This window comes from Mus pahari, chromosome 3, assembly GCF_900095145.1.
Source record: "Mus pahari chromosome 3, PAHARI_EIJ_v1.1, whole genome shotgun sequence".
In the NCBI taxonomy this organism is placed as follows: Eukaryota; Metazoa; Chordata; class Mammalia; order Rodentia; family Muridae; genus Mus; species Mus pahari.
The window spans coordinates 49191813-49216331 of NC_034592.1; the positions used below are offsets into that span (position 1 = coordinate 49191813).

General features: G+C 33.7%; 1 protein-coding gene across 6 annotated transcripts in view; it reads right to left on the reverse strand.

The window, feature by feature from the left end:
* The window catches only part of Kcnh7 (potassium voltage-gated channel subfamily H member 7), a 452259-nt gene that overhangs the window by 69185 nt on the left and 358555 nt on the right, over positions 1 to 24519 (reverse strand). For all 6 annotated transcript variants that reach the window (XM_021193570.2, XM_029536503.1, XM_021193568.2 and 3 more), the window contains 2 exons: positions 15646 to 16071; positions 5555 to 5954 (listed from right to left, as the gene is read on the reverse strand). In XM_021193570.2, the coding sequence (XP_021049229.2) occupies positions 5555 to 5954; positions 15646 to 16071 (826 nt within the window). The remainder of the gene's footprint in view (positions 1 to 5554; positions 5955 to 15645; positions 16072 to 24519) is intronic.

The following is a 24519-nucleotide window of genomic DNA, read 5'->3' on the forward strand; positions in this document are numbered from 1 at the left end:
GCTATAATTATTGTTTGAATTAATATTGCATGGTGTTGGACTTTTTCTTCTTTTAAAATCATTAGACTGTTTTTCCCTTATTTTGGTCTCTCTCTCTCTCTCTCTCTCTCTCTCTCTCTCTCTCTCTCTCTCTCTCTCTCATGTGTTTTATTATTATATTAATGTGTATGCATGTGTATGGACATGGGCATTTGCTATACAGGCATGTGTGCATATCAGAGTGTGGCATCAAACAAGAAGATACTTTTCTCAGTCATTTATCCAGCATACATTTTGAGCCAAGTTCTGTAGCTGAATTTGGATCTTGTTAGTGGACAGTCTGGGCAGCAAGCTCTTAGGATCTTTTTAAAATGTGGTTGTTGGACATTAAAAAGAAAATCAAGTCTTCAGGCTTGCACAGCAAGTACTGTGCCCACTGAGCAAGTTTCATATTCCAGAATTCTATACTGTTTTCCCCTTAAAATCAAATTTAAGTGTGTTTATGGGTGGCATAGAAAAACAATCTATTTATTGATGGGCATCATATAACATTTTGATAATGCATGTGTTGTAATGTTTTCTATTTCCTAAAGCATTTATCATTTCTTTGTGGTTAAAAACACCCAAAATCCTTTAAATAGTTATTGTGTAAAGTCATATTAGCACATAGTAGCACACCAGATTTTCTTATTCCTATTCAACCATAACTTATTAACCATGAATCAATCTATTTCTTGCTGTTTCCTAAACTTTTCCTTTACTTGCTGTTACAGCTGATATGAGTTTGTACCACATTTTCATTCTCTATTCATGAGTAGCACCAAAGTTATTTCCATTTCTTTTTTAACTATTGTGAATTGTGCTGGAGTAAAGATGGGGGTAGAGAGATATCTTTTTGACTGATTTCATTCCTCTTGTATATAAACCCAGTTAGTGAAGTTGCTATATTTTTATTTTTTCATAATAGCCATATAGTGTTTCTACCATCAGTACGCAAGAGGTATTTTTGCCTTTGCTAGCATTTTTCTTTTTATATTTTTGACTGTAGATGGTCTTATTAGGGTGGTATAAGATCTAGTTTCAATGTGTGTTTCCATGGAGATTAGAGATGCTGAACAGTTTCCTGTATTTGGTTATTTGTATGTCAGCTTTTGGTAAATGTCCATCTTTTCTCCCAATCTGTAGACCATCTCTTTCCTAGGTTGTTTTCTTTGCTGCTCAGAAGTTCTGTAATTTGATATAATCCCAGATGTCTAATTTATGTTTGTTTCCTGAGCTTGATCTATTGTCTAGTCCTGTTGTTGTTGTTGTTGTTGTTGTTGAGTTAGATATGGTTCTTGTATTCTTACAGATAGACCACTTGAAGAGGAGGCACTCTGCTGCTGGGCTATGTCTCTAGCCCAAAGGTCATGGTTGAGGCTTGCTTTTCAAGCTTTGTTCGGGCTATCTTAGTTCTGGTTCTCAAGGCTGTATTTTACTGAGATTCCTACTGCACATCTGGATTTTTGGTGAGGTTTTCTACTCTGCTGGTTTGAATTTTAATGTCTCTTCTACCTGTGTGAGCTCTGAAACTAGTTCAGCTTGTTCTTTCACAGCTCTTTACTGGGCCTGAGTGCTATTGTTCCATATGTTTGTATCTTAGAAGAGATCAGTAGGTTCAAGAGCTGCCTCTTTTCTTTCTTTCTTTTTTTCTTTTCACTTTCTATTTTGTAGATTCCAACATCTTAGCTTCCATGACTTCTGGTCTTCATTTCTTAGCTGGGTGTGACTGCAGTGTTTTCTTGGGGGTTTCTTCTGCCAAGGCTCATCCTGCACGGGGTCTCCACATAGGAAGCCCAGGGAGATCCTGGTTTTGTTTCTCTCACACAGATCATAATTCTCTGCTTGCTTCTCAGTTTCTAAAAACAATGGCTTCATACATCCTGATTAGTTTGTTTGTTTATTTGTTTGTTTGATAGAAATCTCAGACTCCAATTACTCCATCATGGCTAGGCATAGAACTTCAGTGACTGATACACTAAAACAAAGAATTTCTTCCAAGTTCATTGTCAAGCACTTTTGAGCTGGAAGACACCCACCTATGCTTTACTAGGTTGTATGTTTTTAAAACCTCAAATGCAAGCATGGTATTTCTGAGAATTTAACAATTTAAAGTTATCTATAATTTAGAATGTAGATATAAATGAATGGGCACAGTCATATTCATATTTGTTCAACGTTCTTTCATTTTCTAATCATGCACACTACTAAAATAAATTTTCCAATCTCTATTCTGAACACACAATCAGCAATTCAGTGAAAAACCGCAGCTTTTAAACTGTCTATAGATGCTCCAGTTGTTGGTATTTATTTACTTAGACATTTTTAACAGGCTCTTATCATGGATAATATTTTCATTAAAATTTTGGTTTTGATCTTGTATTTTATGCTGAAACTAGACCCCTCTCTAGGTATGATATGTCTTTCTTAGTGTACAAATACTGTAATAAGCAATTAATCCTTGCTTATCAGTAACAAAATATCATTATGCCTGATGACTAAGCAAATTTTATAAGAATTGTTGTTTTTGTGCATCAAATCTTCATTTTGCCTTTCCTTATTAATGACATCATGGGTAATTGAGAACTCACAAGCAATGCTTGGGAGCCTTTTCTGTGTGACATCAAGCTTTGCCCATCTTATTTTGTTTAAGGCTTATAAAAATGAGTCTTCTATTCAAATAAGTGATGTAAATGGAATGTGAGTTGACTATTTCTCTATCTATTTGAATATAATTTTCTCTTAAAAGATCAAATTTATCTGTAGAAATCTCATATTCTTTTTAAAAGATCAGTCAAGATAGCCTAGTGCTATGTTGATTAAAAAACGAGAAGATAGTAAGCATGCAAGGAAAGAGCAGAAGACAGGAGGGAAAAAAAAGAAGAGGTGAAAGGTGACAAAGAAACTTAGAAAGGTGGGGGGGGGGGAATGAGCAAGAGAAACTGTTACAACTTCTCAGATATTAGACAAGTGTGTGGGTTAAGTAATAGCTACCAGTTGTTTTCAATAGAAAGATGCACATGATAACTATCACAGTGCTGAGGATTTCTAGGTAGTGAACGGGATAAATGGTCATCAATTTTGTATTCTTTTTTTCTAAATATAGGGACACTTTTCTTAAATATATACATTCATATTTATTTTACAGATATATTTCACCAAGAACAGATAGTTTTTCATTGCTTTGTTTGATAATAATGCAATTAAAATCTTTAACCGCCATGAAATACACTCGGATGGATTATTTTTGCTGTTTTTGTTGAGTTAGTGTGTGTATGTGTTCACACATGTGTGTGTTTATATATGTATGTGTATATAAACATGTGGAAGCCAGGAGTTGATATTTGATATTTATCTCAATTACTTTTCAATATATATGTATGTATACATATATATCACATATAAAATATATTTTCCTATATACTTATATTCCAATATATATTATTTCACCATAATATATATTTCTTATGATTTTACATTTTAATTTTGAGTGTGTATGCAACTGTGCATGTACATGTGTGTGTGTGTGTGTATGTGTGTGTGTGTGTAATTTAATGACTTAGAGCTTAAAATGATGTCAGAAGAAAAGCAGTTTAAAATCAATAAGAGGGAAATTGAAGGTATAATTGCAATGGTTTTACATGTATGAGAGGGCCGTGTGTGTTTGTGCACATGCGCATGTGCATGTAAGCCAAGGGAGGGGGCAGATTTGTAGGTGTCAGCATTCCATCACGTGGATCTAGAAATTGACTAGGTTTGTCGTTTGATCTGCTGAACCTTCTCACTGGCCCTTCTACCATATTTTTCATGTCTTTTACCGAATCTGGAGCTCAACAAACCCTCTGGATGACCAGAAATCCGTAAGGGTCCTCCTGTCTCTGCTCTCCTGTCACTGGGGTTACAGGTGTGTCCTGCTTCACCTGGTTTCTCTGTGGATGCTGGAGAACTGACAAGCTTGCAAAGGTATCTTCCCACCCTCTCTGTGGCTAAAATTACAGATTAGAGGTGCCTTGAATATGTATTTCTATTTTTAATAGTCTCCAGCTCCATTGCCTTCTGCATGCAATGCAATCTCTGCGTTTATTGCCAAGTGTGGGATAGAATTGGAAGATCTTGAGAGTTTTTTAAAAATGTATTTTCTCATGAAAGTGTTATGGAAATAAAAATTATATTTTAGGCAGAGTAGATTACTAAGAGAACTCATTTCAGTTTCATAAATATGCTTCCACTAAGCACATTTCATTAATTAATATGGAGGTATATGAAAATCAATTGTCAAGAACTGTTTCTAACTTTGTGCTCCAATCACAGCCAATACCACCTTTAAAGTTGTTACTGTTCTCTGTTGTTATCTAGGTTATCGTTAGGGCTTTACATTGCAATTTCAAAAACATTATTAAGTCAACTTCATCTTACCACAAAGTATTTTACCCTAAGTAATATATGTACTACATTATGCTCCTTTGTAAAGATACTACAGGGTAAAATGTAATGACTTAGGGTTGGGAATTATGCCAGAAGAAAAGCAATTTAAAATCAATAAGAGGGGAAATTGAAAGCATAATTGTAATGGCTTTACATATATGAGAGGGATTTATGTGTAGCGGTTTATTTTCTGACTTAATCATGTCTTGTAATGGAAAATAGTTATTAGTAATAAATTAAAATCACTTTTATGTAACAATGAATGAACTGTAATTTTTAGACCCTCAATCTAAAGACTTATATCATTTAAGTTTTATATCCAATGTATTCCAGGGTACAGAAAAAAAACCTTGATTGTAGAGAATGGTTACTTCTATACTAACATTTGAGAATTCAACCATCTATGAACAAAAAAATATTTTCAAAATTTTGTCTGTACTGAACATGCCCATATATTTTTTCTCTTTCTTTCTCGTGTGATTTATGTAGCATTTGTTACAGGTGGAAATATATGTAATCTAGATGTGACTATACATGAAGATATTTTTGGTTTAAAGGCATTTTCGTGATAATATTTTTAAAAATAATTTTTCAAATTTTACTTATTTTCATGTTTACATATGAGCGACTACATGTATCAGTTTGCACTGAGTTCATGTCTTGTATCTCAGAGGTCAGAAGAGGGCATCTGATTGGATCCAGAATTACAGGAGCTTGTGGGTGCTAGATAGAACACGGTCCCTATGCCAGAGTAGCAAGTGTTCTTAACCACTCAGCCATAGACAGAGTCCTCAGTGTGATATTATTTTATAATAAGGACTTGAGGATGGTACTCAGGTTCAAACAACATTGGGAGGCCCTAGAACTAACCAAGGGATGATTTTATTTTATATTGATATTAAAATTAGTTCCAAGAGAAGAATAGGTAAAGAATTTGTTTCTTCACTTCCCAGAGGGGGGAAAAATCATCCTTTATAAAATATAGTATCCACATGTGTAATCCCCCTATCTCTACAGTTTCCATAATTCCGCTTCATTCTCTATGTTCTAGAAATACCAATTTTGCGCTATTATTTTATCCTAACAGATAGCAAAAGAGAAGTCTACTTACAGCCAATCAACATGACACAAATGGAAAAGATTTTCTCCGAATTGGTGTTAGGAGACACATTTCCAAATCCTACACTGGTTAGACTGCTGAAGGTAAAATAAAGTGCCGTGACGTATTTGTCTTTAATGGACGGTCCAGAACTTGAGTCACTGTCATTGTAACGTTTCCCAATTTGTGTTCCTAAGGAATCCAACCATCCAATTTTGTCAGTCAGATAGGGCCTCTCTACATTCCCAATCGCATACCAGATGCAAGCCAGCCAGTGGGCAATCAGGGCAAATATGCACATCAAGAGCATTAGAACGGCGGCACCATATTCTGAGTATCGGTCCAGTTTCCTGGCTACGCGCACAAGACGCAGGAGACGTGCAGTCTTCAAAAGTCCAATTAGTGTCGTTGTCTGTGGAAAGAAAAGTGATTGGTCAGAAACAGTTGCAAGCAATCAAAAGTATGTTCATGTAAGGCAGAATTGTTAACAGAAAATGGGAGTGCAGCCTCAGGCTGGAATAAGGTATGAAGATTAGTTCTTCATCCAAAGAATTTTGAATCCACTTTGATAAATATGTGGTTCATTAATCCAGTATCTCGGCATGTAAGATCCATGGATAGAGAGTCTGCCTTTCCAAGATCTATGAAAGTGACTTCCACATGGCATGTACTTCTTACATGTACCTTCCTCAAACAATGTCCAGGGAACTGATTGTGTGTCTACCAAGTACCACACACCACATTTACAATTCTGAAGGGAAGAACTCTCTAACAAAGACAAACAATTATTTATAGACAAGATCTCCCCTCCAATGAAGAGATACAAAGTCTTCTATTTCTTTGGGAAGAGACAGTGTGAGAAATGAGATCTTGGTATTAGCGATTGCATGGTATTGGATATTTGCTGAAGTTGAAAAACACCTGAACAACGTAAAGGAGCCAGTCAAATTCCTTCTTGTAACTGTGGGAACTCCTATTGGATAAGCGCATACACGGATTATAATCTATATTTAAATGAAAATTTCCTTTTTCTTCCTGAGTGCATCAAATTCATAAGTCATTTCTTGGTTTCATGATTTCATAATTGTGTTTTGGAGTATGGTATGTGTTAAGCAAGTTCATGATTATTACTGGCCAGGTATTTAATGATAGGATACTTTTGCATAATAATAGGATATTTCACTGGTTGTTAGGAATTGAAATCTGATAAGTACAAATTACAAGTTCATTTCTTATGTTTCCTAAATAATGTCAACTATAAGTACTATATAGTTCACAGAACATGTAATTATTACATAGTTACATGGTGTTTACCAATCAATTATTGAGTCATTTTTATCTCTTCATTATGGTGTTTATTTTACGAAGTACATCCAAATGTGTTAAGAATGTTAATGTTTTAATTGAAGAAATAGCACATGGAGTAACTATCATCCCATAGCTATGAATTTTTTTTAGTGAAAAAAATTACTAAGTATACAGGAAAACGTTTTTATGGAAACATCATAGGTGGTATTCTTTTTTCCCCTTTGCTGTTTACTCTAGAAGTCACAAGCAAAGGAGCCTCCTTTAGTCTCCCTTGAGATCATTTCTGCAAGATTGGAACCTTCCAACGGTAGCAGGAGTTTTCATAGCTTGGATGGGCTTCTCACAACTGGATTATAGTTTTGCTTGTCTTGGTTATCCTAAAGTTAAGTTATTATTTTTCACAGTGGAATGCAGGAAACAGTTTTTCCTTCTCTACAAATTTGAAGGCATACGCCCCTTTAATGGATTCTAGAATTTAAGATAGCATTAAATGCTTCAGTGGAAGTAAAGTAAATGTCCCTATTTTTAGCATCAATTTTACTTCAATTGTTATGTATAAGGGATTTTGAATAGGAAGATTTAGGACTAAGTCCTGATTGTTGCTAATATGTCATGTTGGACAGGTTATTCCTTATTCTCAAGCTTCAATTAGTCTATACATGGAAATACAATGTCTACAGGGTGGTAGGAAATATCCAATAAATGGTAGCTCTTATTAAATACCTATTTACATTTCTGTTTCTACTGGTAAGAAATTTATGCTGTAAAATGTGATGAAAGAGCTGCCACACTTTCCAAATACATGACACATACATTAGGAATCTCAAATGGAGCCTTGCAACATGGCCCATACAACTTCCTCAGGAAATGGCTGGGTCTTTCACAGATAAGGACTTCATTCAAGTTACCAGACTCTTATAGCAGGAGCCACCTTTGTTCAAAGTCTCACCACTTTTGGATGGTTTAGACTCTTGACTTTATTTCTTTTCTTAATACAACTATTGATTTACCCAAGTTCCTGAACTAGAGATGCATAAGGTTTATTGTGAAAATACTAAAACTCTTCTTTGGTTTTAGAATAAAATGCTTCAAAATAATTGTAATATAATGCAGATTCAGCCGGTTGTAGGTTAAATCAAGTAAAATTCTTTGCAATACATGGACAGTTTTCATAATGAGTTGTGAAGCAGTAGAGTAGTTCTGATGTTATCAAAAGGAAAACAATAAAAACCTGCTGTGTGTGCTTCATACACATTACCACTTTAAACCCTCTAAAATTTCTCCTATATTAATTAACAATGAAAAAATTATATGACACCAAGGTTTTCTAAGAATATAAATCAGTATAACTTACATGATCACACACAAATGCCACACAGTCTGGGGAAAAGAAGTTTAAGAAGTGTGGTGTGATAAAGCTTTGGCCTCCTTCACATTTTCCAGACATGAGAAGTAAGTCATAATAAGAAGAAGGACGGGCAGAAGGAGGTAAAGGAGAACAAAGAGCGAGAGAGGAAGAAAGGTGGGGAAGAAAGGAAAAGAAGCAGAGTGGAAGGAGGAGAGATAAGGAAGCAGTTGTGACTCTCTTTCATGGTGAGGAGGGGTTGAGTGTACAATGACTTCAACAGTCATTCACAGCTCGGTAACATTTACCCAAGCATAAATACATAATGACCGTGCACCATCATTGTGTGCCTCACTTCTGTTGACAGTGCTGAAACTCACTTGGCTCTTCTTTGCTGGTGAGACTGTGTGTACTGCTACACTGTCTTTTCTGAGATTGTAGAAAGAAGGCAAACGATAGTATCAAATTGCTGAGCAAATAGACTTACATATTTCCAATCTCCTCTTGCTGAATAACACTTGGCAAACTTTTTTTTTTTTTTGAAAAAGAAAGTGAACTCAACAGATCCTAAAATGTTATAATTTTTATAAATATAGTAATAAAATAGATAAGATGTACTTCTACAGGAGTTGAAGAGAGGTACTTTGCTAATCTTACCTATGATTAGGAACCTATAGTAAGGAAGATTCAAGGGATTCTATAATATCAAACTTTATCTTGTACTGTACTAGCTAGAAACTTTACTTATACAAGATTTTCATTTTAAATGCCATTTTAGACCTTTTTTATTTTGAAGATTTTTGTCCACAAATACAAATATTTATATTACTTAAACAATGAGTATAATCCAATTATAATGCCTCTTTTCAAAATATGTATTATTTATTAAAGATCCATAGCACTCTTCTGATATTGGTGGAAGTTAGGGTACCTCATTAAATAAATGACTTTTGATTAAACATGCAACTATATCTGTGGAAATACGTTTATCACAGACTAGACTAAATAAGACTACAGCAAATTTACTTGAGGAACATTATATAATAAATGAGTCAATGTTGTAAACCATTGTGAAGGACTGAAATTAGGCAATTCTCATCAGGATTAACAACTCCCTGCTTAAGAATTAATCTGTCTAGGGCTAAATTGCCAAAGCCTTACTAATAAAAAAAGACTGTATGTCAAAAATTTTAAATCTACCTCACTTTGTGAGTGTATATATAACAACCTTATATTAACAATGTTTAGTATACTTAGTAAACTTGTTTTAGATTTATTAAATGTTAGTGTTCAGATAAGTTATGGCAATCATTCTTTAGGAAATGATGAAACATACCCATGTTCTTTTGGTTTAGTCAAAGGGACTATAGACTCAGTCATCATTGGAACATTCAGGTTAATGAAGCATTCTACCGTACTTCCCAAGGAAAAAGGGGCATAACAGGGAGATAATAACATTTGCAACCATAAATTTCATGACTCCACATTCAATTTTGTTACTTTCAATTTTATTCCAGGTAATTTCCGTTCAAGTGTATACTTTACAACCATTCAATAAATTATTTAAACAATGCAACTCAAGGATATCATTGTCTAGTTTCTGATCCTTCCTTTCAGCTAAGCTTGTCTAATATTTTACAACACGTCTTAGGTCAGGTTTATTAATACCCTTAAAGATCCATATCTGGATATGTGCAGAACGCTGGGGAATTATCTAACTTATTTTGTTATTCATATCAAATATATTAATTTCTTCTATCAATTATGTGTTCCAAAGCAATGTTGCTGGGGAATTTCTTTCAATATTTAACAATCTTAATGATTTATAGACTTACTCTGTTTTATAGTAAATATTCTATCATACTGTAATATTATTTCACTTTCTATTTCATTGCAGAAACAGAGTAATGAGCCATCAAACGATTGTGTTTTAACAGACAAAACATTGCCTAGAGAAGTATGAACACTATATCATTTTAATTGAAATTTGAGCTTTTATCCAAGGAAAAACTGCATTTTATAGCATGTCTATCATTTCATTCTTAATCACATACAAATGATATATAAATGATCAAAATAAAAACGTGTTTTCAATTGGACATCTTATATTTATGTCATTTGTCATGCCAGAGAGTTGAGAGCATGACTTCAAGTGAAAGGCAAAGGGGAACTTTTGTCAAATTTCCAAAGACTATCTAGAGAGAGAGAGAGAGAGAGAGAGAGAGAGAGAGAGAGAGAGAGAAGTAGTTATGCTATTAGAAATGCGAGATATGTATATTTTCAAGCTACGATGTTATTTCAAGTAGAATATGAACATCTCACTTGCCTAATAAGGTCTAGTAATTAATGACATCTATCATAAAGATTGGTAGATACTCAGAGTTTCTACAGAAGGCTATTAATGTTTTCTGTATAGTCACTCCACTGTTCATCTGTCAGAAAAATGCGTGAAACATTTTTTTTTGTGTGTGAGTAGAAATTCAATATTACTATTGGAATTTTGCTCCAAAGTGCCCTTAGTTATCTTTCTTGCATGCATTCAGAATTCATTAAAAAAAATCACTAAAGCATGAGTCAGAAGTCAACAAAGCAAGTAACTGAAAATTAGAATTTTAATTTTCACAGGAGGAAGGAGATAATGACCTATGTTACAAAGCAGAATTCTCTGGATTCTAAATGTTAATGGCTCAAAAATTTGCCATAGATAAACCAAATGTGGGGAAATGTAAGGCAGACAATCAAAGGTGACATTCTGGTGACAAAGGGAAGGATATTGTATTTTAGCATCAATGATATTGAAGGAAGTCATGGTAATATCCTACTTGATGTAGCCAAAGTTAGGAGTCACAGAATTATTTCTCATTTTAGATGATTTTAGAGTCGGTGAGATATTAACAAGAACAATCCCAGCAATAACTGGCATCCACTTTGCTTACCGTGTTTGCAACAGTAAAGGAGATCCTTTAGTTATTACTACCTACACTGATTTACAGTAAACATTATTTATATTTATTATGTTAGTTTGAAAAAAATATGCGCAATTGTGTCTTTCTTTGTAAAACCATATTGTCACATTGACCTATTGTTAATATATATGTTTCATCGATAAAATGGTATGGTTACAAAAATGGAGGATTGAGTTGACTATAAATAAAGTTAAAATATTATAGTTTAACATTCAGATGAGGGAAGAAATTCTTTGACATTGAGAAAAACACTTTTCTCTATCCTAACTGATGATGCTAATACATGAGAAGAAATCATTCAAATAACTCAGCAAGAAATTGCCTCAAACTTTTAATCAGTAGAAAAGCACATCATAATTAATTTGCTTATGTATATTTGCATATATTTTCTAGAAATGTTTGCCCATGTGTGAACGAAAACATGGATGTTTGTTTTCCAGATCTGGCCACCACATTTACATGTACAAACAGCACAATTAATATAGAAAATCTTGAGTTTTAAAGCCTTTGATCCTACCAATTGTGAATCTTCAGGTATGTGTATGCATGTATGTTTATAACTGTATACCTATTGAGATAGTGTTTTGTTGTGTAGCCAAAAATGTCTTCTTCCATATGCTTAGTTCATGGGCATGTGTGACCATGCCTAGTCTCTAGACTCTTAAACAACCACACAGAAACTCATGCATAAACCTGATGATACAGTACTGATTCAAACCATCCATTACTGTGATCATATCTGATTTTTTAAACAATTTTTAATTAGATATTTTCTTCATTTACATTTCAAATGCTATTGGGATCCTATCTGATTTTTAATATAAAGATTATCTTCTCTTTTATGGAGATTCATCTTTCTAGTTGCAGATAGGGTGGCTGATTTGCCGCCCAACCATCTGTAGTTGTATGACTAATAGACAACTCATACTTATGGTGGCCAAGTATTTTATGATATACCTTTTCTCCCTCACAATACACCCCTTTCTTCCTATAATTTTACATTATCTTCTATTAAAGTTCCTTATAAAATCACTCTCTCCCTGCTCCCTCCTTCTATTTGAATAATTCAACAAATGAACTACAGAAAGTATTTTGAATCTTCCATAGTTGTTATTTTTCTTTCTTTCTTTTTTGAAATGGATATTTAATTAACCAACAATTTCTTACAAATGACATTCAAAATACCCCACATTTACCTATTTTTCTACACCTCTATTGTGTCATGTGTCCACACTGTTTTGGCATCCATTATATATCACAGTGTGGGCTTGAATTTGGGTCCTTTGTTCTTACAAAAACTGTCCAGCACACAGAGAACAGTTCTCACAATCTTTTAAAATGTCAATCAAAGTCAGTTCCATTCCAAAGAGTCTCACTGAAGCCAAAATAAACAGATCTCATACCTCTTTGTGATTCAGTCTTCATAACTCAGCGCTTCATGTCTGGTTGGACTTAGCCTTGCTGTCATTGGCATTTTTCTTTTTACTTCTGTTCTTCGAATATTCCAAACCCAATAATCAATTGAGGAAATGCTACAATCATTTCCTTTTGTTTGCAATGTTTTGTTTGCATTATAGTCTTATGTGGGAGGAAATGCCTTGCAAGTCTGAACTCAGATGACCTTTCCTTAGTCTTCTTTCCTAGTCTACCATTCTGTATTAACCAACTACACATTATTTTTTTCACCTGATTTGTTTAACTTCTGTATTTACTGAGAAATATAAGTACATGGAGAGCAGAAATGTATCTATTTGATTGACTTCTGAATCTAGAATTGTCCCTGCTGCTTTGAAGTCTACTGAGCAAATATTAGCTGATGAATGAGGTATATCATGTGACTACTGATAGGAGTAAGGTGCAACCTAGGATTAAGGAATCCAGGTAATGACCTCCACAAAACTGGGATAATAATTTAACTTCATAAGCCTGGTATCTGGTGAACTATTTTTTTTTTGTAGTTAATTGTACTTCAAAAAAATTTACAGTAAACCCAGCCTTAGATTTTAATTTACTTCCTAGTAAAATGAGGTCAGTAGAAATTATGATTCATAAAGGAGTCCGCAACAACAAAATTTTACAGTTTCTAAATAATTTTTTAATGTCCTGCTAATAATTGGCATATGTGAAGCCAAATATTTTCATATTTATTAATCATTCCCCAAATTTCCCCACTCTATAAACTTTAAGTGCTTCACTTTTCATCCTACTTTTCCTTAGGATTTCGCCATATACTGATGTGAACCTTTTAAACATTTTATTGCTTTTATTTAATAAAGTCTTTTTGATGTAGTGATTATTTAAATTGCATATATTAAAGAAATTTTACACTTTTCAAAATGCATAGTAACTGAAATTAAAAGAGTCTAGCATTGAAGTCTTCCTTAATGGCTGTAATTAGAATACTTGGATATCCACTCTTTTGATTATTATTGATTGAATGTCATGAGTACACTAACTTTTTCTAATATTCTACTTCCTACTCATTTGTTTTCCAAAGTCTAATTCATTGTTAGTGTGTATAAATAGAGTTAATGTACACACACAGACACCCCCCCCACATACACACTCACACACACACACACACACACATGCACACACTACTCAATCTTTTGAAGCAGTGAAATTTATTCTGTAACTTATCTGGAAAAATTTGTGTAATAAAATAGCATGTGCCTCCCATAATTAGAAATTCAGAGGTAAATATTAATGATGAAATATTTTATATTTTTGTCTTTTACTTACAACCCAAATTAGAAATTGCCATTGAAAGGTGTTTAACAACTATTTTATTTTTATTTCTATGTGTTATCTCATTTTAGTTCCCAATAAAATAACAAATTAACAAGGAGGGTGGTTTTATTAGCATTCTTAAATGCTATATTTAAAGGGTTATTAAATATATTAAAGGGTTATTAAAGGGTTCTGGGACTTTGTCATATTCCATTGTCCTGAGCTCAACTAATCTACTGTTTGATCAGTCTTCCAGTAGAAGGCGAGACTTAATTCTAAAGGTACTAATTTCCCCTAGTACACAAGTACTCCTTTGTCCTTAAGCCTTCTGTGGCTAGGAAACAAGTATCTGTTGGAATCTCCTCCTTTTCTTTTTTCTTTTTTTGAAATATACAAATTAACAAACAAAACAAAGATGGTGAGGAATTATTAGGCAGAAAAAGACACTGAATTATTCAAAATTTCAGTGCATTGACTTTATTTCTTTTCAGTTAACTTTCTTGGAGTTACTTTCATAGCTAATGTGATGGTTAGTTTTAATCGTTAAACTGTCAATTTAGCACAGTTGCAACAAGGGATCATCTAAACGGAATGTGGCATGTCTGAAGGGGAATAGTTTTTGAATATATCGATTGATGTAGGAAAACCCAGTCTAAAGTGTGTGGCACCATTTCTTGGGTTTGGATCCCGAATTGTACAACTGTAGAGAAAGCAGTTAGGCAGTAAGGATGCACACACCCATCCTCCCTCTGCCTTTGACTGTGCCTTCGACTAGCTGCTTCAAGTTCTTGATGGGTTGACTTTTCCACACTGATTCAAGAGAACTTGGAATTGTGAGCTAAAGTAAACCTCTTATCCTGTATTTTTTTTTTTTTGTCCAGGTATTTTATTAAAGCCTTAGAAAGGAAAGTAGGGCACATAACATCTATAAATCTTTTCATTATATAAGTATTTATGTAGTATAATGACTAGGGATAGTTAAATAAAAGGAACATCAGCTATATCTGGTTCAAAGATTCTTTAAAGGATCTGATTATTTTAATGGACTTTTTATTCAGAACATGCACTTGATATCTATCTACCTACCATCTATCTATCTATCTATCTATCTATCTATCTATCTATCTATCTATCTATCTATCTATCATCTATCTGTCTATCTATCTATCATCTATCTATCTATCTATCTATCTATCTATCTATCTATCTATCTATCTATCTATCTATCTATCTATCATCTATCTGTATGTGTAATGTTTCCTTAAAATTTTCAACTTTATGAGGTACTAGCAATATAAATTAAGTATTTTTCCAAGGTGAGAGCTAGAAGTGAAAGAATTTTGATAAATGAATTTCATAAGGTACATAGTTTGAACTAAGAACACGTCTCTTTTTGGCCTGCACACTAATAAGTGACTTAAGACTGATAGCTTTTTACTCAAGAACTTAATCTGCAGGGATTTTACTTGTTAGGGTTATACTGAACGATCTATGTGTGCACTTGTTTGAACATTTAAGTTGTTTGTCTACAGCATGGAGAGTATTTTTGTATTTTTTTGCAAATATAGAAGACATTTTCAATTATTGACAACATAAAAATTGCTGCATTTCATTTTATGGTATTTCCAGGTGAAAATGAATTTCATCTTTGAGATGTAGGCACTTTTGAAGCAACTACTTTCTCTTGCTGTTAAAGTATATTTATTTTTACAATTGCAGTCTTTCAGAAAATAAAATTCTTAAGCAGCTCTTACCTCATCAGAACCTGATCCAAAAATCAGCAAGTCAAAAGGGATGGCTGCAACCATGTCAATCAGGAACCAGCCTTTGAAGTAGTGTATTGCTATTTTAGCAGGATCACTTACCACTTCTTCATTCTGATTTACATAGGTTGTTCTGAAGTTTATTAGAATGTCTATAATGAACATAATATCCACAATCAAGTCTACCACATTCAAAGGGCTACAAGAATAGCCACATTCGCGCCTTTTCTGCTCCTCTCTGTCATTGAGGAGAAAGGCTGCAGAGTAGGGGGTGAATATAGCAGTATAAATGACCAAGAGTAAAATGAGCCAATCCCAGACTGCTTTGAAAGGGCTGTAGTGCAATATTGTAAATTTGTTGATGCGTGGCGTCTGCAGCTTATATTCTGGCAAGACATCTGCTCCCAAAGAAAGAACCTGGGTATAAGAAAGAAAGGTAGACACTCGTAAAAATGCCATTATAAATTATGTCAGACCTGTAAGAATAGTAAGGCAATTATGCAATATGATGAATAGGAAGAAGTCATGTAATTTTGAAGCACACATACATTTAAATGAATCTGTATAATGATTATTTGGCAGTTTAAGAAAATCCCAATAATATTTCTTCATAAATAAGGTTTTTCACTAAATTTTAATGTATATTATTCTTGAGACATCAAGGAATTATTAATGTTTCTTTTAAACAATGTAGATGAACTTTTTTAGAAATATAAAAAAATAGGTTTAAGAAATATTTTAGTTATCAAACATAGGAAAGTAGTGGTTGTAAAGACTAAAAGAAATATATATATATATATATATATATATATATATATATATATATTTGATTTAGCCATATGAATTAATAATTACATCTTAATAAATTAATTGAGAAATGAAATCTTGCTAAACTTACTCAGATCATTTTTCTCCTTGCAATTTGTTTAAAATTGACCCAAAGCAAATAATACAAAAATACATTCAAATGAGTATTTTCCTTAGATGGTGATAAGGTATTTCACATTCTGGGATAAACAGCTTCATCCAAAAATTTTCTGAGATTTAGAGAATTGCACATGGGTGATGCTTCAGAGTTGTCAAGATTATTAACTGAAGTTTTTGTAAGATTTTTATCTACCAAGTTGCCTGCAAATACTAGGATATGTTCTACTTAATAAAGTGGCAGGTAATCTAAAATAAATCAGCTTTATAGTTTTAGTTTATCTTAGAATGTCAACACTAAACTTGAGTTATGTCTAAAATAAACCCATGATTTTGTGATTTCTAAAAACAAGTTTATAAAAAACAATATTTAAAACATGTCTTTGAAATGAGCATGTGAAAAACAGTATGGTACCCTACATATTCCACATGTGCACAATGGCTCAATATATGAAGAAGTTTACTAAGTATATAAACTAGATTGTTCTAAATAGCAAATATACACTGGCTTTATAGTGTATACTAACGAACTTTCTTTTTTTTATTTCATTATTTAATTTAAGTTTTACTGTCATATCTTATATTTTGCTTCAACTTGCAACAAGCTATGATCCCTCACTTATAATAGACTTGAAAAGTTAAATTCAAATCCATTATGACATAACTATTAAGAATAACATGGAAACTTAGATAAAATAGGCAAAACTGGTCATATAATAGCTCAACTAATTTGAATTGTTTTGGAAAACAAGAGTCTAATCTGTTTATTTATCCAGAGCACAGTAATTTTGAATTAATAAATATATGGAAGAAATGGAAAGTTACCCCATACTATGGTAAAAAAAAAAAATCACATGTTAAGCATAAGAACAAGTTAATATTGGGAAAAGTGACTTAATATTTTTATAATATTAAAAATCCTTAGAATATGAGGCATGCTAATATACAAGTATATTACTCTCAAAATCTGAATGGGTAAAATGTTTAGCTTAATATCTATTTGCCACTTGGGAAAAGCAAATTAGATAGAACACAATAGTCATTGTACTCAACCTAGAAAGCCAGTGTGTGGCATCTTGGTTGTAAAATGTGGATGATCTCTCAAGGTCTCATGTAACCCAATATGTCTTTCTCATAAAGCAAGGATTCCCCATCTTAAACAAAGAAACATTTAAAAAAATTATTTTGGCTGTCAAGATCTAAAAATATAGGCTGTTCTTTTTCTCCATTTTCCTCCCCGTCAGGTTTCTGTGTGCTCATAGGTTACTCCAGCAAGATATGGTTGAAAGCTTTGAGCTGAGATCTTCCTAATCCTAAACCCCATAAATTTTCCTCATAGAAGAGTATTTAAAGAAAACATCAAGGACAACAAAACATTTTGTTTACAAAGAGTAACGTACATCCTGGGGTTTCTCAAGGCTTGGTTGGTATGCTTCAGATACAACCCTTTATAGGGGGCACCAGTGTTTGATCTATCTGATGGATGAATTAGAATGCGCACAACATCTTGGACCATCCACTGAAGAATAAAACTGTGGCTGGAACTCTTTCCCTTCCACACTAACATTTGATGGTTAGGTGTCCACTGTTTCTGATGTCATGGCACTGGAGGAGAATGGGAGGCTTTTGAGATCTTCTTTACCCAGTATCTGTGAGTGGGAATGGTGCTGAGGTTGGATAGGGGATCTTTGTAGAAGACTCAGGAAAAGATGGCAGCTGTGTTGAGACTTTGAATGCAAGTAAAAAGTTCACAATGTAGGGCCATGAGGAGGTTGAAGGAGAAGCACATTGCAGAAGTAGGGATAGAATCACTGAAGTAAAGGAAGGACAAAAGAAGATGTTGCATGTTGAGGTATTATACACCAAACTAGTGCTGCGCTTGAAGGGTAAAACACAGGAAGCAGTGGTGGAGGACAGCATGGATCACAGAGCAGAGACTCTAATGGGATGTGGCACAGACCTCAGGACTGAGCTTTAGAGCAATGTTTATTACATTTAACATGCAAACTCCTTTTAAAGAGAAATATATTTGATTTATATTATTCATAATTGCAGTTTTAAAAATGTAAACATAGAGGTGATGGCACATGCCTTTAATTCCAGCACTCAGGAGGAGGGAGCAGACAGATCTTTGAATTTGAGGTCAGCCCTGGTATTCAGAGCAAGCACCAGGACAGCCAGCGCCACACAGAAACCCTGTCTCAAAAAACCAAACCAAACCAAACATAATGCTTGGCTTAGATTATACCTCTCAATATGACTATTATAATTCGTACATCTCAAAATATAATACGTCCTAATCCAGAGTATCTGTAAATGTGACCTTAGAGATTTGGATTTCCCCCTGGATTATTGAGAAAAAACCACTGTGTTCACACTCTGATCTGGACCATATAGGTTTCCAAGATACAAGAGAATAAAACTCCATTGTTTTAAAAAACTTTTTAATGCTTTATTATCTTAGGCCATAGGGAACTACCAAAATGCCAAAAATGAAAACAGATGAATTATAAAATGGCATCATTGGACTAAAGTTATCATCTCTTTAATTCAATGTTTGACAATCCTGTAGACCAAAAGGAACCAAAAATTGACCACTTGTCATGAGCCATTCTAACACATAAAAGCATGGCTTTTCTTTTCTAACCTCCAATGCCTTTTTGAACAAGTCAAAATAATGTTACAACCTTAAAAGATTTAATTGCTATTTCAGGATAATCAAATGTAATCCTTGAGGCAGACACTGTGCTTGCTGGCCTTTGAAAGCCAATTTAAATAGCATTACTTCATAACTCTGTGAGGTTTTGTTTACTTAAAGTTAGCTTTAGCTTTAGGGCATTATTGAATTCTCCTTCTAGTGATTGTATAATCAAATAATCTTGAACTGGGTTTATTAGAGTAGTTTATTTATTATGTTGTCATATGACTTACATCAGCATAAAACTGTTGCCTTTTTGTCCACATTGTGGAGTTTATTTTGATGGTATGGCATTACATCTTATGTTACAGTTTTTTAAAAATACGTGCATTGCTGTTCACCAATTATATGATCATTCAATCACCATTTAACTTTATTAGTCAAGTAATTTCAACAAATTTTATGAGTATTACACCTGCATCTATGTATGTACATCATGTGTGTGTCTGGTGCTCACAGAAGCCAGAAGAAGGCATCGGATGCCCTCAAACAGGATTAATAGATGTGTTATGAGCTGCCAGTGGGAATAGGGGTTGATCTTAGGTCCTCTAGATGGACAGATAATACTCTTTATCATTGATATCTATGTTTCCAGCCCCTGCAGTTATGTTTTAAAAATATGTCTTAAATTTAGGATTATAGGGTGAAATATTTATGGGTATAAGATTATAATATTAGAAACTGTCTTTGATACAGGCTGGAGTATGAAGAGATGAAGGAGATCTGCTTATGTATAATGCTCACTATAGTTTGCTTATATTGGAACTTGGTGATTAAATTCTAATCTCACTCTTTCACAGCTTGTTTAAAGTATTTGACTATAAACACTTTACTGTAACTCCACAAAATCAAGAAGTATCATATATTTATGATATATTTGCAAGTATCCCTAGTGCCACATTTTTCTCTAATACTGACAACAAATTATTTCATTAATTATACTGTACTTTTCTTCTTTTAGTAAAAAAAACCCCGAGTTTAAAATACTATGCTATTATTCCTATTGTCCTTTATATTATTTAAGTGGTCTAAATGAAAATACATATTTTATAATGTTAAATATGTATTTTGCAAATAAATACATTTTAAGTGAAAATCAGCTAAAATTAATCATATAACTGCTTTGAAACTATTGTTTTGGGAAATGAAGTATTAGATAAGTAAATATTAGTTTATCAATGTAATGAGCATTCTCATAGTCCACTAACTAGATAAATCTGCTACTCAGCCTATTCCATTGTGTTAATAAAGCCACCATCTTTCACACCTTTAAGAAATACCATATTTTAGAAATATAAAACATGATTAACTGAACTATAATAAGAATTTTCTTCTAAGAGAAAAAGAAAAGATGAGAAGGGTAACAACTCATTGTAAAAAACTGAGATTTCATAGTATCCAGAAAGACATTTCTATTTTCTTTTCCCTCAAACTACCAATTAGATGTACAGTTTAATACCGAATAAAAATTTTTTTTTAACCAAGTCCATTTATCTTCTTGCTAGCACATTGTTATTTGTTTAACTCCCAACAGTTTGGTGTTATATAAAACTGAAATCTTCGTATGAAACAGCACTATTATTCAATGACGATCCGCTTTGAACATTTTTCCATGAACACCAGGATTAATGAGTACTTTTTTCTTTTGAAAAGTTCAGTAGGGAATGATTAAGCCTTACAAAAGATTAGGCAGTACTTTTGGCAGCTGCTAACTACCACGCTGCTGTGTTAGCAGAGCTGGTTCACCTGTTATTTACCTTTGACTTGAGACTTTTATTAAACGAACAGGCTTGCTATATTCACATCTCCTGGGAAGAGCACTGAGTAGCAAAGTGGATCACACAGTTACATAGCACTAGGAAAGACAAACTCTCCAGAGTTTTAGCGTACGATTTAAGCTAAACTGGCTAAGCACCTTCAAAGCAGGCCTTCTATAACGATGACTACCCAGACATTCAAATAAGAAATATACAAAAGAGCCACATTTTAAATCTGTCATGAAATAAGTGGTTTTCAATTAAATAAGATTGTGAAATGAAGTAACACAATCATTTAACATTCTGAGTTCAAATGATTTTCTACACTTTAAAACTAGCCTATAGAGATAAAGGTGTGTGTGTATGTGTGTGTGTGTGTGTGCATTTGAGTACATACTTTTGTTTGATTTTGTAAAAATTAGATATACATAGGTGCAGGTTCTGCTATAAATCAGGTTTAGCATTGTGTTCTTTATGCTAACTCGAAAAAGTTGATTCTTAAGATTTAAAAGGTGTTGCATTATAATATATAGAGATATATGTTTCTCAGGGAAAAATTATTAACTCCCTTTATCCAGTTTTCAGAGTTATCCATTACCTATAAGACAGTAGAACTCCTGGCTTAGAAGAAGAACACAAAAGCACGCCCCTGTAACTCTAGCACTGTGGGGAAGATAGAGTCAGGCAGATTCCTAGAGTTTATTGCCAAGCCAGCCTAGCCAAATTGATGTGCTTAAAGTTTAGAGAGAAAACCTGTCTCAAAACCCCGTTGGAAGGCATCAAAGAAGACATGACTTCTATACAGACAGACACTCATATTGTCTGCACATCTACATGTGTCCACACCCACATTAACATGGACACCACTCTCCCACTTCACTTAGAGCAAAGACTTTTTGTGAATATCTTGAAATTACAATCTTATTTTTAATCATCACGTCATCATGTAAAAAGCAGAGATCGGGAGACTAGGAGAGTGAAAGAGATGAGAGGCACCTGTTCTGTTTCTGTTAGGAAAAGATGAGGACTGAAAAGGAGAAATGGGTACAAAGAAGACAATATATAACTAGACACGACGTAGGCTATCAGATCAGTGTATCCCTCAACCGTCCCCAGAGAAGATTCTTCTTGCAGTGCGTGGTAATTAAAACAGAGGCAGACAACATATCAACAGATCATGTACTGAGAGTGAGAGAAAATGGAGCGCTAACCCCAAGTGAGATGTCTGCATCATAGCCATGTCCCACAGCCTCAATGATCCACATGGAGGAAGGGACAGAACGATCCTAAGAGCCAGTGGTGGCATATGGTTGTGAGAAAACAGCATTTTTATGGAAACAACAAGGCTGAAGCATGTGCGAACTCACACAGCGTGTAACAAGATACATACGAGCTGCACAGGCTCAAGCCAGATAGTCTCAGAATGGAAGAGGAGAAGTAGGCACCAAGTTCCACTCTTAGCCAAGAAGCTCTTTGCAATTGATAGACATTAGAAGAGTGAAAATCATTTACAGTGACATCTATTTCAAACACATATCTCAAGGCAGGTCCCATGCTCAGGACAATAGTTGACCAACACCACAAAGGTTCCTCTGTTTTTTAATGTCTTTTCTTCTTTCTTTCTTTTATAATTGTAAGAAAAATATGATAGGGATGGGTAGGAAAGTAGAGGATCTGGGAGGAATTGGGGGTCAGGAAAATTATGATTGAAATATACTGTATTAAATCATCAAAGAATAATAACAAATATACCAACAGTATCACTAGTAGAAAATTTGCTCAAAGTCCCAGTGAAATCATGGGTGGTATCTTGCCTGAGGAATAGATGGTTGCACATAGAAGGAAGGTTTCTGAAAACTCCCAAGGCAAAATTTCTGCTAACTTTCAGATGTTAGCTGAGATTTGGTTTAAGATAGATGTATTAATTAGTCATTTTTATTACTCCACAATGAAGATGTGTATCAAAGCATCATATTGTATTCTATAAATATAAAGAACAGTAACCTTTTCTTCCAGCTAAATCTTCAAATAAGAAATGAGCTAATTCATTAGGTAGCAGCTTTGACAACAGGAACATTTCTACATGAGGGGAAGTTGATGAGTTTTACTTGGATAGATCAAATCTGATGGGTAGGAACTGGCTAAGAGTCTTTGATACTTTATTCTAACTGCAAGAATTTACTCAAGTCATTTACTTTAGTAGCAGGTTCCTGGAAGACTCTCATTTGCCTCCTGGATTTGTTCTTTTTGGAGACCTGACAGACTTCAGTGGGGACCCAGGAGAACAAGGATTATAAAGGCCAATATACCAGAAGCTAAACTAATATAACCACAAAAGTCTAAAGAGATGGCTTCCAGAGAATTTGCTGTTAACGCTTCTTCCTATGTTTTTATAATTCTCCCTTCTTTCCCTCTTCCCTTTCACCTCTGTCCCTCACTTTCTTCTGCTTTCCTACTTAATGAAGGTTTACCAGAAATCAGATTTGTGTAAGAGAAAATTATGGAAAGATTAAATAGATACCCTATCCTCAAGATATGGATTAAAGTTGCATGATAAGTGAAAACTATAAAAAGCACTTTTATCTTAATTATGTATACCAGATCCTTCATGAAAGAAAAATATTAAGCTAATACTAAACCTATTATGCTAATACTAAAATCCATGTTGAGTCATCAAATTAAATATAAGACTGATTTTTAATCATAATATAGAGATAGTTATACCCAAAACTTACCTGAGGGTATTAATGGCTATAATGTTATCAACACAGCCTTCTAACAACGTTGTTATCAAGTCATATAGAAGAATTCTGATTTAGTTCATTTAAAACAAATCACCTTTGATTTCTGTAGCAACTTTCAACCAATAAGCACATGAATAATTTAAAATAAATGAAGAGAAACAAGAATGGTTAACTAGCTTATTTAGAAAGTTTGATGAAGAAGCGGTAACTTTGTATGAATAACCACAAGCATCCTGTTTCTCCCATCACTTCTTGGGGATAACTTCGTGGGAGGTCATTTTTCTTGATTCTAAATGGTCACAAATTCCGTTTTGGCTGATATTATACCTTATGTCTCATCAGACACATTTTGGCTTTGATATTTTTAGGAAAAAGAAAGCTAATAAGATTTTATTTTATTTTTTTATTCCTCCTAGGTGGAAGCATGAACATAACTGAAATATAAGGCATCGTACCTTCAAGGAACAAGTGGAAATCAAGCCACTGTGTGCCTCTTCACGGGGAGCACAATTTTCTCAATAACTGCCAGCTTATTAAATGTGTAAAATACAATTGTACTTGTGTATCGCTTTTCTTGATTTCTTCATTGTAGCTTTTGTGTCTTACCAGTATATAAATTAGTCTAAGTTTACTTTCAAACCTAACTTTGCATTTGAAATGATCCTGCTCAATTTTCTATTGAACATGGATGAATAGCAAAACACATGGATTATTTCTTTTGAGATAGTCTTTCAAATTTCAA